The sequence below is a fragment of the Anastrepha obliqua genome, chromosome 4, assembly GCF_027943255.1.
Source record: "Anastrepha obliqua isolate idAnaObli1 chromosome 4, idAnaObli1_1.0, whole genome shotgun sequence".
Classification (NCBI taxonomy): Eukaryota; Metazoa; Arthropoda; class Insecta; order Diptera; family Tephritidae; genus Anastrepha; species Anastrepha obliqua.
Genome location: NC_072895.1, coordinates 86,209,587 through 86,227,395, shown reverse-complemented (window position 1 = coordinate 86,227,395; position 17,809 = coordinate 86,209,587). Strand labels below are relative to the sequence as shown.

General features: G+C 35.9%; 1 protein-coding gene across 1 annotated transcript in view; it reads right to left on the bottom strand.

Annotated features, from left to right (window-relative positions):
• The window catches only part of LOC129244633 (leucine-rich repeats and immunoglobulin-like domains protein 3), a 70,692-nt gene that overhangs the window by 16,653 nt on the left and 36,230 nt on the right, over positions 1-17,809 (bottom strand). Inside the window, exons 2-3 of the mRNA XM_054882369.1 lie at positions 7,432-8,681; positions 219-290 (exon numbers count right to left, since the gene is read on the bottom strand). Coding sequence (XP_054738344.1) covers positions 219-290; positions 7,432-8,462 — 1,103 coding nt within the window. The 5' untranslated portion in view covers positions 8,463-8,681. The remainder of the gene's footprint in view (positions 1-218; positions 291-7,431; positions 8,682-17,809) is intronic.

The following is a 17,809-nucleotide window of genomic DNA, read 5'->3' as shown; positions in this document are numbered from 1 at the left end:
ATAGCATGGCCTATGGGCAGACATTAATGGCTTAACTTGCTTTTGCATTAAATTCTGATTCGTGGTGTCGCTGTTCTTATTATTTTTTACCTAACTGTATGTACGTACAAATTTATATCTGCGCTTAAATTGCTTTCGGTGTAAAACTTTTTTTTTCAAGACAAGCGACATTTGATAACCAGTAACATGTTTTAAAGAGTCTTATATTTACTACTTACAGTTTAATTAATTCCGTTAGATTTTTTATCTGCAGCACACTCGTGTTGTTCAGTTTATTGCCAACCAAATCGCTAAAAAGTAAAAAAGACAAACAATATTCATGAATTTAAATGTATTTATTTTTTATAAATTCCGTTATTTAAGAAACTAATGCCAGACGTCCATTCATATGCCCTGAGGGTCACAAAATCGAAATTTACGTCATACTTTAACTGAAAAATTCGACTTTTTTAGTTTCAGATGATTCTACGACGAATGCCGATTGGCACCGCAGAGCACCTCTCGAAAAACATATCTCCAAAAAACCTTGTCATGGGCTTATTTGTCAATATTTTATTATTAATATTTTTTAAAAACTTATTGAAAAGATGTACAATAACATGCAACTGATTTTATTAAAGTATCTTAAGCCATATTTCTGTAAAAAAATGCAAAAAAAAGTGTTTTTTTTAGCGCTAAACCCTACCACCCCCTTAAGGCATTACACTTCAAAAAATATACTTTTTGTTTGGTTGAGCCAGTTTGTGTCACAACGTTCTGAAATGGAGTTTAAAAAAGGGGAAATTTCATACATTCTTTAGAGCCTTTCACTATCACTTTGTGGACTCAATACAATATCGAATGCAACAGCAAAGCTGTTGTTCCGCCTATCCCGGTTGGGTAATTTGGGTGATAAAATGAGACCTAGTAGGTCAATCGTCAAATCGGGCTAGCACCTAAGCTCTTATTCCATTCCACAGGAACTGAAAACTAGATAGAAAACCGTTTGGAATCTTTTGTAGCGGGTGTTTTTTAAGAGCTTGAGAACTAAAAATGATCATTTTAGAAATATTATTGGAGTTAATTTTTTATGGTAATATTTGTGAGATAATTTCATGCCATTTATTTTTTGTATATCATGTCCGGCATACGTCCTTTACGGATACGAGTTACACTCGATCAGTTCAATAAATTGAGTGTCTGATTGGGACCAAATGTCGTCGATGCTTAGCTGATTAATTTTTGGAAACAAAAATTCAGTCAGCATGACTCGATAGCGATCGCCATTCATCGTAACGAAAAAAAAAGCACCGATGATGCCGCCAGCTTGTAAACCTAACGTAAAATGGGCGAAGTGCTCCATGAACTTCGCGAATAAATTTATTTGTTTCAAAGTAAATTCCCACAATTCAGGCGATAAACGATTCGTGTTGGCTTGCCAAACCTTACTGAACAGAAATGTCAATACAGTTTGCCATTTTCAGCTGTAAAACCATAGTCTGATATAAGGTTGGTCTTAGGGAGAAACTCATTTTATGGATGCCACACGAGTTTTTGAATCGAATTGATGCCTGCGATTCTTTGCCGAAATATAATGAAGTCGAATAATTTTTGAAAGGTATAGTAACCGACGAGGCATAGTTAACCGACCCAAACAATCATTATTGTTCGGATTAACGGCCAAGAGGGGTTTCTGTTTCCTAAGAAAAAGAATCATCAATGTTCTGCTGCTATCGGATTTTTACTTTCAAAAAACTGACTGATTGAAGTCGACTATCTATCAGGAGACGGTCAAATACTCAACCCGAACTTCTACCTTCAACAACTGACCAGATTGAAGCAGGTGATCAACTAGAAGTGGCCATACTTTCACTACTCGTATGAATTAAAGAACATACACAACAGTAGCTTTTGGAGTTAGAATGAGAGGTTCTTATCGGATTCGCAGAATACTCCAGACCTGGCAACAATAGATTATCACCTTCTCAAAAAATTGCAAAAATTTCCTAATGGTGCAAAGAGAGGCTTGTGAAAATAAAATAAACAAGTTCGTTACCAATAGGGACGGGCGATGACTTCATGAGGATCAATCGCAAAATTATTCAATATGGAAAAAATCGATATCTTATTTTGTTTTTACATGACCTAAAATACCATATGTATTTTGAGACAGATTCGACTAATTGGAATGATTTGAACTGAGAGCCTTTCCTACTTCAATTCGTAAAAAATTTTCAACATTGAATAAAACTTTCAATTATAAAAAAATAAAATGCAGGGATGAGAATTCTTGAAGGTGATAATTGAATGAATGCCCTTTAAACATTGCCTATATGCAGTCAAATCCAGTAGCTGTTTTATGTATATCTGGATGGCGGCGGTGATTTGGAAGAGATGACTTCTGACATGCCTAGGTGGTGCTTCTGCCTTTAGCCGAGGTTAGGGTGGTTGCTGTGGTGGCTATTTGCTGACCTACAGGTACATTGCTTCGCCAATTAGTTGTATCAAACGTATACACGGAAAGCTATACGTACGAGACCCGCCGTGAAAAACCTAATCAACACATACAGTAAAGGACCAATAACCGCTTTTTTATGCTAAATTACTAACACCCACAAAGTTATATTACTTCAACCAAACACTGTAAGAATTGCTTGAAGAAAAATAACTCAAATAAAAGAGTAAAATTTAAATTAACGCACGCCAAAAAAAAATAATGCTTTCAAGAACAATTTTTCACAATTTATGGCTATGAGGCTCAACTTATTCGCTTTGTTAAAATGCCATCTACGTATAAAAAATCTCAATTTTTAAGAATCAAACAGGTCGGTAACAGGTTGATAAGTGCTTACCTAGAAAAAGTGGTATTTGTGAGTAATAAAAAATATTTAAAATAGGATGCAAAAAACTTGAATCAATTAATTTTTATAAGGGGCAAATGAGGTGAAAATTTTTAAAAGCTTCAAATCTCAAATCAATCGCACCTTTCTTAGCTAACTAATTTGTTTTTTTCATTTATAGCGACCCTCTTAATTAAGCCATTCATTCTTACTACTATTTCCGTAATATCCACTTTATAATTTTGGATTTCACAAATTAGAGAAGCTAGCAAGTATTTCTGAACTCCAATCAATTTGGCGCAGCCTTTTGCAGGATATTATACCCGAGCATTAGCTGTGTAAAATAAAAATATAAAAAATTTCATATTTACGCTAAATGAAAACTAATGTCAATTATTTGCCCAACCTGTGACAGCAAAAAGGCTCAGATTAAAAAAAAACATGAAATATGTAGGTATCTTATTCTGCAAGGTGGCGTAAAATTAATCATTAAATTTTGTTTTTGAATAATTTTTTAACTAAGTAAAAAAAATATTTTGAGTGATGGAAATTTGTATGGCGCCATTTGCAAAAATTATAAATCATCCGATAGGGTGATTAATTTTGCGCCAATTTGTATGCTATTAAATTACATTGCGTGACAAAATAGGACGAGAAAAATAGACAAGAATGCGGCATAGCATTAAATATAAAAGAGGATGAGCTATAGAGTATTGAAACAGCTGTGGTTTTGCTCCTAGGCGTCACAACTTTTTTGAAGTTTTTTTAATTTGGTCTCAAGTTGATCTAAATTATTTAACAAACAAAAACTCATACAAAACCACATTCACCATTAATATTATCTTCTTTGCCATTAATATTGTCTTTTATTCTAATATTTCGTATTCGTCATGGGTCGTTTTGACCCTTATTTTTAAAAATCCTAAATATATAATATTAAGTTGGCAGGATCGATGGAGAGTTAAAATGTTCCGCAAATATATCAACCGAATAATTTCAGTATCTGTTGGTCTTCGCAGACGAAAACAGTGTGCGATAACGAAAAAGGTACTTCATAAATTTGTTTCTAATAACGGGTGATCAATCATGAGGTGCTTTTTTCAATAGTTAAAAAAAAAACAAAAATGTAAATTATGTTCAAAACCTTTATTTATCATTTGAAAGGACATTCTTTGACATTTACTTTTTGAATATGACTTCATTCAAATGTTGGCTGCAACTACGCTTAAGGTGGTCCATTCTGAAGGTCCAATTTTCAATCACTCGTTCGAGCATTTCGACTGGTATGTCGTGAATAACACGCGTAATGTTGGCTTCCAGAGCTTCAATCGTAGCTGGTTTATCAGCATAGACCTTGGACTTCACGAATCCCCAAAGAAAAAAGTCCAAAGGTGTGATATCACCAGATCTTGGTGGCCAACTCACAGGTCCTAAACGTGAAATCAGCTGCTCTCCGAAATGACTTCTCAATAAAGTCATTGTTTCACGAGCTGTATGGCAAGTGGCTCCGTCTTGTTGAAACCAAATGTCGTAGAGATCATTAGATTCAATTTCAGGTAGCAAAAAGTCCGATATCATGGTACGGTAGCGAGCACCATTCACAGTTACGTTGCGGCCATCATCATTTTTGAAAAAATATGGACCGATGATTCCACCAGCCCATAAACCACACCAGACCGTTGTTTTCTCTGGGTGTAAAGGTAGCTCTTGAACCTGTTCTGGTTGCTCTTCATCCCAAATACGGCAATTTTGCTTATTGACGTAACCATTGAGCCAGAAATGCGCCTCATCGCTGAACAAAATTTTGCTCGAAAACAGCGGATCTTCTTCAATCTTTTCAAGAGCCCAATCAGCGAAACGGTGACGTGCAGGAAGGTCATTTGGCTTTAGTTCTTGTACGAGCTGCATTTTGTATGCTTTTAAATGAAGATCCTTCCGTAAAATTGACCAAGTTGTTTCATACGACGGTCCAAGTTGCTGAGAACGGTGCCGAATCGATTCATCGCGGTTTTCACGTACACTCTCTGCTACTGCCGCTATATTCTCAATGCTTCTTGCTGGACGTGGTCTATTCGGTCGAGAATTATCCACCAATGAATATTCGGATTCAAATTTGTTGATGGTATGTCGAATAGTGTTTAAGGCAGGCCGATTATGTTGACCATAATGCGGTCTAAGCGCACGAAAAACATTTGTCACAGAACGCTGATTTTCATAATACAGTTGAACAATTTGTAGACGTTGTTGCGGTGTGAGTCTTTCCATGATGAAATGCCAAACGCTGTTCAACAAATCCACGATGACAGTTTGCCCCAACTCGCGCGTGATCTGTAAAAAAACGCAAATGAAAAAACTCCTCTTAATTGATCACCCGTTACAATTAAAAGGAACTGCCATTTACCATTTATGCACGTATGCAAGTAGCGGGTGTTTTTTAGCTTCATGAAAACTGTCGATGTCGATAACTATGGTTTGACAGCTGAGGATGGCAAACTCTGTTAACATTTTTGTTCAGTAAGGTTTGGCAAGTCATCATGAATCGTTTAACGCCAAAGAAACGCTTCCAATTGTGGAAATTTACTTTGAGAAAAATAAATCTGTTAAGATTTCGCGAAGTTCATAGAGCGAAGAGTTGAAGAAGACGCCAATCGTTCTCCGTCGTTCTCAACTTGTTGGCCTTTGCCCTTGGACTACGTGGAAAATTTCACGTAAGGATCTTGATTTAAGTGCCAATAAAATACAGCTCGTGCAAGAATTGAAGCCAAATAACCTTCGCTTGCGTCGAATTTTTGCTGATTCGGCCTTACGTCCGACACCTTTTTTAAAACCTTCGGTTGGGCAACCGGGCCTGCCTTTTTCGCATTTTTCGAGGATCCTTTTTAAAAGGTTATATCCATAAATCGATGGAAAATTTAATTTTAGGAAGCTACCTGGAAGCTCAAGTCGTGAGTTATAATAGAAATATGTTCAATTCACGTCCACAGTCGAAAAAGTCTGACCAGACCCAGCTGCCCAACGGAGGGTTAAAATACAGCTCGTGCAAGTATTGAAGACAAATGACATTTTTACTTCTTGGGCTCATTGGACTTATTATTAAGATTTATTGGAAAAAGTAGTCCAAAATTGGGCTGTTGGAATGTACCATGTAAGTCGTAGCCGCGGCGGACATATGCCGGATATAATCAAAAAATAAATGCCATGAAATTACCTTTCAGATTATAATAAAAAAATTCATTCCAACAATATTTCTGTTTTATATATCATTTTAAGCTCTCAAGCTCTTAAAAAAACCTTTCATAATAAATGTTAAAACTAAAATTTTCCGTTACCATAGAGGCTCAGAAGTAGGAATGACAAGCTTAGTGATAAAGGGAACAAAAAAAAAAATAGAATAAAAAAAATTAATTAATACTTTTAACTTTTTTAGTTACAATGCACATGCAACAATGCCCTGAATCACGGATTTTTGGGAATCAACCGGAGAGGATATTGTAAGTGGCTACTCGAAAGTATGAAGTATGAAAAAATATGTAAAGAAAACGAAATCATTTTTCCACTCTATACAATGTTTTATTATTTTAGACGAAAATGTTTCTTTTTTGTGTTTTTTATAAATATTTTTCTCATTAATATCTTTTGAACTTCGTAAAGTTTCATTATTTTCACCAATAAATAATTTTTATATCCAAAAATTTACTATGAAAAAAAAAAATACGAGGATTATACCTTCTACCTTTTTCGCTACTTACATGAAGAATGTTTAGTGCGTAATTTGATGCTCTACACGAAATTTTCAACACTTTTTCAAACTAGAAAAAATACACGAGCTGTTTTTGACATTTCTAAAATTCGTTATATGCGTTAAAAGCGCATAATTTACTTCCAAATTCCGATTTGACTAATATTAATAAAAAATGAAATGAATACGCCAATCTACAATATCAACGAATATGTTTCGACTAGTTCGATTACGGTATGAAACGAGCTGGAAAATAACGTAAATTGTGCGTTGTACCCTGAGTATTCATTTCATGACATGGGGAAATACTTTATACAATTGCAACAGCAAGAAAAATAAAAAGTAGTCGAATGTGGGGTTTGGTACTGAATCTCTAAGGTTTCGTACTTGAGGCTATACTTTTAAACTTGTCCTCCCTCGACTTGCTTTTTTCCTTCAGTTGAGGTGAAAGCGCGATATTTTACTACCAAAAAGTGCGCTTCAACTAAGCACTGACGGATTGTTCAATTTTATATTGAAACTGTGATTTCATTCGATATTTTATTCGCTTAATCGGTTAGAGCGCCTACCAAGAAGAATAATTAGTAGTTCTAATAATACCGATTTATGAAATTCATCATTTGATATATGAAAAATGAAAAATAGTTCGAACTAATCAAGGCTTCAAACTCACTTGAAGGGCATTAGATCGGTAGAAGTACTAGCCTGCTCGTATTTAAAAATGAAAATAATTATCACTCTCTGCAAGTTGTCTAACTGATCACCAGAGAATTCTAAGAAAAGCTATTAACCAATTAGATTAATTAGCACATCTGGCAACCTCATAAAATATCTGATAATTACCAATTGTATTACCAAATCATTAACACTTACAGCGTTTGCACGTAGGTTGGCAATACAGGAATACGATCCAAAAGCTGGTTACCGCAATCGAAATATGCATCCAGGCATTTGCATTCTTTTGGGCAATCCGATGATACACTCACACCAAACAGTCGCCCACCACCGTTACTATCATTGCTATTGCCATTGGCTTTGCTGTTAACGACGGCAGCCAACGCTTTCACCGCCTTCTCATAACGCTGACCATCATCGGCCACAAAGCCAGCTGTCTCAAAGGACATATCTGCGTTATCCGCCGTATCATCGGGTTCCGGTGCGGCCGCATCTAGTTCCAATAAATGCTTGGGAACAAATGCGGCAGCTAACGCTGATGCTGGTAATCCTTCGCCGCCGCCGCCGCTGCCGCCGCCCACATCTATTCCACCCGCTGTGATTACTTCGCCAGTGTGGCTTTGACGATTTTTTGTCAGCATCGCAAACAATTGTTGCTGTTGTATTTGACGTTGTTGTTGCTGCGCAGAGAGTGGTGATGAGGCGGGCACCGCTGCTGCTGTTGCGACTGTCACATGACCAATTAGTGAAATTGGCGCGAGCAGTGCAGCCGCTGGTACTGTCATTGCCAGTGTGCCACTCAATATTGGTTTTGTTGTTGCCACAGCGGCTATCATTACTATTGTGGTTGTTGTAGTTGTCGTTGCTACTGCTAGTGTTATCAATAGTCCGACAGTGGCAATTAGTAATCGATTGAGTTTATTGAAATTGCAGTAATTAGTGCGAGTACTGTTATTTTCATGTTTTATTTGCACAGCCATTGGCATTTTGCTTCTTCGTCTTTGCTTTGCAATTTTCGCGTGCCAATTACTGCTGCTGCAGGCTGCGCCACTGTTGTTATTGTTAGTGGTCACGGTGCACGCTTCTGTTGCGCGCCACTGCCATAGCGGCGACGGCCGCCTTTGCTTTGGTCGTTGTTGACTTTGCCTTTGCCCATTTTGATATTCTTGTTGTTTTTGCCGCTGTCGCTGCGCTACTGTGCAATCACAATCGAGGGCGTCAGCGTTCATTTTTTTCTTTTCGCTTTTCAATAAGTTTGTCAATTTTTTAGGATTTTTCTTAACTCAATTAATAATTTTAGGAATCCATTTTACGCGGATTCCATTCTCATAGTGGCTGGAGTATTAAATTTTGGCAATGCAGCCATTTTCTAAACTCATAGTGGCTTCTGCAAAGGCTCTCCACATATTGATAGAAATCCAATATTTAGTGTTCAGTTGTTCCATAAGCTGCAAAAAAAAAAAATAAAAATATATTAATTATTAATTTTATTGTTTTTGGTGAAAAGGTGTGTGAGATGTGTTGTATGTATTTGTGTTGTGTGGGGCAAAGTAAATATTATTTAAAAACTTTACTGATAAGTAAAAATTGTTTTTTTTTTTTTATTGATGCAAGTGAGTAAGGAAATTCAAACATCAGTTTACGCAAGGATGATAGCAAAATTGTGAGAGTAACTTCGGCTGCCGCGTCATCGGGGATTGGGCAGCAGAATTCGGCCTACTCAATTCACACGTATTTACACACACGTCCAATCAGTCGTTGCTCTCTCATTTTATGTGAGAGCGCACCGAACAACTCGTTTGAGTGCTTGGCAGCACTGTTATTGCCAGACTGCCAGAAATAAGGTGGCAAAAATAACTGACGAAAACAGTTCGTTTTTATATTAATGCCGTGATATACACATTTTATAGGAATTGATATTCAAATTATAGAGAAAAAATGAAAATAAAGAAAGTAGCTATTAAAGTTAGTGCAAGGTCGATGTTTTAAGCTAATAAATTATATTGTAAAACTTTTTTTTCTGCATGAAAATGTCAAAAGTAAAGAATAAGAGAGTACGAGGGTGCATCGGGAGACAATGCGTTTTCAACTTCCCAAGCCAGGAGAAAAAGATAATTAAATTGTAGTCTCTTTAATTTTTGTGATATTTTACAATTTTTTTTCTAAACTACAATATCTTTTTATCACTTTTCATCTTATATTAAATTATAAATATTAAAATTAAAAATATTAAAATATTACCACTAAATTGGAATTTTCTTGCAATTGCATTGAAATTCACTCGCAAATGAATTAGAGAACCTGCCCCATAAAACTCGTGCATGGATGGTGTATGCTTCGGTAAAAAGTTTTTTATACGTACTGCGTTCGTGATTAGTTAAGAAATAATTTTAATTATTTTTATAGGGTCCATGACCCAAAAATCAAAAAAAAAAAATATCCAATTAAATCTTGGGGTCTTCAAAAGTTAAATATTTCTTTTCAACCTTTCCTGTCCAATGTTAGCCGTTTCGACTACCATTGCTTTCATTCTTGCTCGCTACTTTTAATTGGAATCGGTTAAATTGAAGCTTTGACGAGTTTTATTGTTAATCAACTAACACCATTGTTGACAGGTCATGGTTGCTACCAGAAGTACCTATGTACATCGCGTTAGACTACGTGAGTCGCCTTTATGTCCAGGTATGCCAACTTCCTCTTCACGGCCTACTGCACATAAAGGAGGCTGAAGTGTTTTTCGTATGCCCCGATTCGCGGCTAGCAGACTCCATTTAGCCGCACTATCAGAATATCTGATAATACCAGAAAGCTTAGTCGACATCATGATGACTTCAACGTATACGTGGGATAATATTTAGTAAGCAATCAAGTCAATGTTTGCTAAACAGACGATACTAAACAAAGAAACGGGCTCCTAAGTCTACGTGAAACAAGTATGGTGAGAGAGTGTGGTTCATTTCTGAAATAAACCAAAACTGTGGGAGTTAAAATACATGCAACCATTTACGGAGTGCATGTGAAAAGTAACTGACAGCGGTGGTACCGAGAGAGGATTTGCACTTAGACAGTAGGAGGTTTAGTTCGCGCTAAAGTTCTACACTGAAGGGGTAAAGGGTTTCTCCTCTTAAACAAAACGGCAAGAGTACGAGTAGCGAGCCATTTTGCTTGTTTTACAGTTATCTATGTAACAAACTAAACATTGTTGCTATTAACTAATTATTTTGTTTTATTATTGAGAGAAGTTAAGCTCCACGTCAACTTGGACCCTTTGATTGTTTATCTAATTGTTATCAATATTTTTGCTATTCACATATTCCCATGCAAACATACATATATCATATATATGTATGCATGTATGTAGGTATTTATGAATGCGCAATCTCTTAAACGAACGTTTTTGTCAAAAAAGTGAACCCAATCAAAATAACCAAACACACACACAAATAGAAACGTTTATTTTTGGTTTTTTTAACACTCACAAAAACAAAGCCAAAGTAGAAATTTATCAGCTAGAAAAACAACCACAAAAATGCACAATGGATGAATTTGCGAATGTTGCAAATGTCAATGAAATAATGAGAGATCAAATTAAATTCAGTTCAATTCGAGCAAACGCAAAAGGGCAATAAAATTAAACGCCGAAAATAACAATAAAGTTAAAATAAAAAATAAAATAATAGCAAGTGCAAAAGTCCATACATCTCAATGGTAGCGCGTAAACAACAACATTTGAAAACAGCAAACAACAAAAACAATGTTAAAAAGCAGAAAGCAGAAATAAAACTTCAAAATAAGAGATCAATGCACTTAAAGCGGTCGAAATAATTAGCTAATTAAGAACTTTCGTGAGTGTGTGTGTTTGTATAGGTGTGAATACGTATGTACATGCACACACATTTAAGTTTATGTACATCGATAACGAAATCATAGAGCTTACTTCCATAGTCCAACCAATGCAAAATTAGAAATGAAAGCAGCGAATGAAAGGCGAAATACTCAGGTGTGTGTAAATACAGTAGTGTATGAAATATTAAGACCACCATTGGAAATCATAATAGTATTTGTTTTAAAGTCCACGTAGTGTGGCGGCAAATACAAAAAAAAAACACTACTTACAACAGAGAAAAAATATTATGGTAGGAAAGCTAAGTTGAGTAGGATTGAAAAGCCGAAAACCAGGTAAAGAATTGTGTTCTATGATTAAATTTTTCTTCAATATTATGAATTTGATAAAAATAGGGTGGGCCATGTAAAATTTGCTTTTTGAATCGGCTATAAAAAAAAAACTAATCAATATTTTTTCTTATTTTTTCAAACTTTTTTTTTTATTTTGAAAATTGAACATTGTCATTTATGAATGAAATATGAAATGAAATGAATAATATCGTTCAAATGACTGCCACGATTGGCCTTACAGTAGGCCATTCGATCAAACCAATTTTTAAGCACATTTTCGATTTCTTGGGGCATCAATCGTCTCTGGATGGTTCGCATAGCATTTGTCCTTAACGGCACAAAAAATAGTCCAACGGGCTTAAATCACAGCTCCGAGGCGGCCAATTGATATCGGAATTAAAAAACGAAAGAAGAAGCAGACTCACCACTTTGAAAATAGGTTTTCAATATTTCTCAATTTTGTTCAAGCGAACAGCGTCCCATTTCGTAAATGTGAAGCCTTTAAGTAAATTATGAACACATTTGACATGTAACTTGTGTTACCATTCTCAAAAAAATAGGTGGTTCAAAAAGCAAACGCTATATGGCCCACCCTGTACTTTACACAAGAAAGTAAACATTTTTACTTGGGAAATCACTCACTACTTATATATTGCTCTATCTGACCGCACCTTAATCAATAAAAGTGGCGCATACGTTTTTGACAGGCGTGAGACTAGCTTCTAATTTTATTTATGCGCAACATTTTGATGCTACTTCAAAAAAAGACGAGTCTACAGTTTAATATCGCCTTCGAACCACAGATGGGATGGTTTTTATGACCGGCTTTCCATAAAAGAAATGCACTTGGGGGTTTGTTATTACCCCTTGAGAAGCGACCGCTTAGAAAAAAATTGTTCATGGTTTGTGTTCGCAATTAGAATCAAAACTCAAGAGAAACTGCTGTTTGGTTATGCACCACTACACCATCCTAAGACCATCGCATAGATAATAAATGAACTTCTATAATAAATATGAGAAAGAAATTCAGAAATCTGAGGCCGTTTTTTATCGTTTTTTTTTTAATAACAATCCTCCTCGAGGGATTGTTATCTTGCCGCGATGAGGAGGCTCAGTAAGTGCAATGATCCGGAGTGCTATGCCGGTGGTAACGTAGCTATTGGTAGGGCCTCCCAAACCGGTAAAGTCGACGGTGAGTTTCGAAGCCAAAAACAATCCACTAAGTAGCGTCTGGCCACAGGTTGTGGTGGCTACAGTGAGCATCTATCTTCTATCAAGCGGCTCCCGATATAAACGTGTTGGCTTTGCACTTTAAGTTAAGTTGTTGAAGTACCCGTGCCGAGAGCTGCATGGCTGGTAGTGCCTAAATAACCAGTCGTTAACTGTCCCCGCCATCGCCTTAAGTGGTTACTCGTGGAACTAAAAACTAATGGAAAACCATTTAAATAAAAAAATGTGCAGTAGCCAAATATGAAACACGAAGAGTTGTAGAATATTGAGCGATTTATCGGGTTGTGTCTATACATCAAAGATTTTAATTACACAGTATTGAAGTCTTCCGAATTTGCTCTTAAGTTGATCGAAAAAGTTGATTAAAAAAAATCGTATAAAACTAATTTTACCATAGATATTGTCTTTTAAGAGTCTGTAATGAAAATTGAATGGCGAATATTTCTGTGGGATATTTTAATCCAATATTTCTTTTCATTTTAACCGCTATTTCTTTTAAATCCGATATGATAATATTAATTTCGTGGACGTCGGTGGAGGCTTAAATTCCACAAAAATATTCCCTAGAAAATTTGAGTAAGGTAAGGGATAGAAGGGCACTTTCAAAAGTATTATAGTTACAAATAAGAATTTTAGACCAACAGCATACGATTTGTACATGACTAAACTCGTAAGACTCTGTTTACTAGTACATAAACTCAACATCAACTTACATCTCAATCAGGCACAAATGTTTCGATTTAATTAAGTTCAAATTTTGACAGCAAATGCCAATCATTGACAAGAAGTTCACAAACCAAATTTCAATCGAATTGTGTGAGCAGCGATGAGAAAACGACAATATCAACAAGAAAGTCAATATCCAAAGGTGGCTGACACGCGGAAATATGCAGTGGAAGCGGGCGGTAGATAAGAAACCAAGCCGACAAGAATGCTAAGCGAATTACCAAATTAAGCTGACTAGAGGAGAGTTGTGTACGCTGTGCAGCTGTGTAAAATAGTTTTTCCCTTTTTTAGGTAGACTGACCGAACAGCCGGCCGTATGTAGGCATTTCCCTAAATGGATGCTGTGAAACTTGTCTGAAGCAAAAATGAAGAAAAGAAAAAAATAAAAAAAAAAAAACAAAACCGACTTAAACAGTAGATATGGGAAAACTCCGAACATTCGCAGCTAATGCACAGCAATGTGACTAGCAAGTACATAATTATAAACGCCATAATCGATTTACGCTAGGAAATACAAGAGCCAGGTCGAGCCACTAACGAGGTGTACTCGTATTAGTAATGGTAAAGCTTCATTACAGTAGTAGGTAATTTTTTAGAAGAACTCTAAAATGGGTACGAGTTTGAGTGAATCAGAAAAACGATGATGGCATGCCAAGCAAGCACTTGGGCATAAGTCAAAATGAATTAGAAAGTGTATACAAAAGCGTACCAATAGAAGACTGGTTCGTTTCTTGTCTTCTTCTTCCTTCCAGCCTAATTTAAGGCATGCTAAAAAAATCTTTTGAGATGTAGACGAATTGGGCATTCTAAACATGCATGACTTGACCGCATAACTGCAGAGAAATTCTCTGTGTAGTCTTCAATGTCCAGGCAAGAGACGAATATGTGTTTGTCGATGATCCTGTGGCAACATTGCATTCATGTTCATTCACGCAACCAAGGGACTCAATGATTCCTTGTGAGTTAAGAGTTAAACATATTTTCAAAAATCGACTTGTGACTTTTTACATCATTTAGAAGTGTAAAGTTTCAAAGTAATTCAAAATCTTATGAAAATAGGAATGTACCCTTTAGGGATATATGATTTTAAACGGAGGCGTCTCGAGGTGGTTTGAGCATGCTCTAAATTTCAATTTAAAAAACGTTTTCAATATCGATTTTTCTGTTTCAGTTGATCCAATCATGAGTTATGTACTTTATGTACCGCAAAACAATCCATTTCTAAGACTTCTTGCCAGCAAGTGCTACTTCGGATTAAGTGGGCAATTGAATAGTAAAGTCCTCTCTCGACGAAAAAAAACTAATACTCGATAAGGTTCTCATCCTATTGTATGGCGCAGAAGCTTGGACGATGACAAGAATCGATGAGGTGTCCCTTGAGTGTTTGAGAGAAAGATTCTGCGGAAGATTTTTGGACCTTTGCACGCTAGCAACGGCAAGTATTGCAGGCGATGGAGCAATAAGCTGTATGAGCTCTACGACGACATACACATAGTGCAGCGAATAAAGATTCAGCGGCTTCGTTGGCTGGGTCATGTCGTGCGAATGAATAGAGACGCTCCGGCTCTGAAAGTATTCGATGCGGTATCAGGAAGAGAAAGCCACCTCTGCGTTGGAAAGATCAGGTGGAGAAGGACTTGGCATCACTTGGTGTTTCCAACTGACGCCGGTTAGGCGGATAAAGAAACGACTGGCGCACTTTGTTAAACTGGACCAAAATCGCTTAAGCGGTTATCGCGCCAATCAAGAAGAAGAAGAAGTGATTGGACGTACCTTGGTTGTTTAGTTTTTTGCATCTAACTTCTAACTCTTCATATAACTGCACATTTTTCAGATTGAGAAAAATTTCATGTTTTTAAAAACAAGGTTTTATTTACTGAATCACTACCAAAGCCTGTCAGCTCGTTTTTAGATAAATCTAAACATTTTGACCAGTTTTTACTATTTCTTTTTTTTTTAATATTCATTTTTTTCAGCCGCCATAGCCAACTGGGTTGGATTGTGACTACTATGAAACACCAAATGATAGAAAAAGTCTTTTCTAATAGCGGCTGCTCTTTGGCAAACAATGACAAAGCTCCGAGATTATTTCAGCCATGAAAAAAACTCTTCATAAAAAACCATCTGCCGTTCGGATGCGGCATAAAACTGTAAGTCCCTGCATTTGTGTAAAAGCATCAAGACGACCACCACAAATATGAGGAGGCCCTCATCAGCGCGCGCTCATCAGCTCATGCGTTTTAGCGGAATGCCGCTAAGTGCAATTATCACTTGACCATCAACAATTCAAGGGAGTTTTACAGTAGTTCGGCTCATCATTCTTCTTAACTTTCTGCTTGAAAAACGCTAGACCGGTCTGAATGTTTGTAGGCTTCCTAAAGAGAGAACATTCCCATTTATTTTATTCAGCTACAAAAATTAAAATTTAACTCCCAGCTACTTCGGACAGATTGTTGGCATTGATTTTCAAGATTTGATAGTTCCAACTGTTCTGTTCAATCCACGCTGGGCTCTTGCCATCTTCCATCTTAAATAATTCGACATTCCAAAATAAATATTATTTCTATATTTTCCATTATTTTCTTTGATTTATCATACTACATTTACGCATTTTATTTTCACATTTTGTTTACGCACCACAGTTCTACAGCAGCATCCAAGAGTACCAACACAAAACCGATTAAGCACCCGAATTCTTAATGCAAGGATTATTGTTGTTATTACGTTAGAAAAATTCCAACTAATATTTTTTTACTTAAGAATTCAAATTCTATAGTATTTCACTATTATTAATTCTTTCGGCAAAATATATTTTTTTTTTAGCTAGCGTATATTCTTTTGTGAACACAAATGAAAGAAATGAAATGGCGAACAACCGTACAATTTTAAAATTGCGGACATTACATATCATCACCTCCCCTTTCACCCGTGACCTTTAACACTATCTGGCTAAAACGTATAAAAAATGCAAAAGCAATCGTGTGAACGAACCAAATGACGGTAAGCAGCAACAGCAGTATGGGCAGCGTCGTCAACGTCGTCAACGTCGACATCGACGGATACGTAACTTGTGGCATTTTTTCTCTTCAACTATACTTGTTTGCTCTGTTCTTGTTTTATTAAGAACTTTTTTTTATTGTTTTTATTTTGCATTTATTTCTCGCGCCTTCACATGCTGAGGACTCTTATTGTTGTTGCTATGGATGTTTTTATTATTATTCATTTCGTTTTTCGTCGTTTTGTGGCGAGCTTTGCCTCGGCTTGCCCCGCTTTGGTGCTACGTTGTCTGCGACGACTAATTAGGTAACCGAGTGTTTACAAGAACAACTGCGACGAAAACAATAATAGCTACAATAATAAAAACAACAGCAAGAACAACAGAATACAAAACTAGCGCATGATAGCCACGACGACGGCATCGAAAACAACTGCACCAACAACAACAACAGCAGCAGCAGCAGCAACAAGCAACAACGCAGAATTCTACGTAATACCAATTTATGTAGACTAGAGAAGAGAATAAAAACAGTTGTGTTAATAGAAACGGCAGTTATATTTGCTTTTTATGTTGAGAAGGTAGTAGTACGGATGTGACCAATTTCATCAGTTACCATTTTCAGGATATAAGAAATATACAAAAACTTTTTCAAAAAAATTAGCTTTTTATTACCATAAGACAAAACAAAACGAGCTAAGGCAGATTTGGATTAATCTACAGAAACTTCATACAAAATATTTATAATCACATATGCAAAGCTTGCTCACTGGAAGAGTGTCAAAATGTTGAAGAAAACGACGTAAAAATTTTCATTTTACTATATCTTAAAGAATATTTTTAACTAATAGATGCACGTACGACTATTATAAATATTCATCTGAATCTTTAACATATGTAGTTTACACTTTTTTGGAATAGAAAAATCGATTTTTATTCCAGTGTTCAAAAAAATTATAATTTATCTGTAGCAGATGCTCATTAAAGTAATTGATTATTTAATGACGAATAATTTTTGTGTTTTAATACTCTTAATGGGAGTCGTATCGCTATTGTCTTACTCCTAAAGGCTGATTGAATGATTTTTTCTCGAGGCAGATGTACAATACTTTCTGGCATTTTCCTTTAATTCGATATGTTTTACCTTTCGTTCAATTGTTTAATTAGTTAAAATTAAATTTAAAATTTTTTTTAATTATTTGTAATGAAAAATAAAGCAAAGACACATATCGCACGAAAAAAAAATGTGTCTAAAATAATGGGCAGCAGCTACTAAACTTATTGCGCATTTCAATTCTTTACCTTGTAAACCTTTACCAAAGTTTTGAATGTTGTCCAAGCACTGAACCTTCTAAAGCTACTCCATTTACTCGAAATCGCTCGTGTGCACAAGTTGAATAGATGAACCATTGTTCTTTTTATTACTTTACCACACACAATAATTGCATC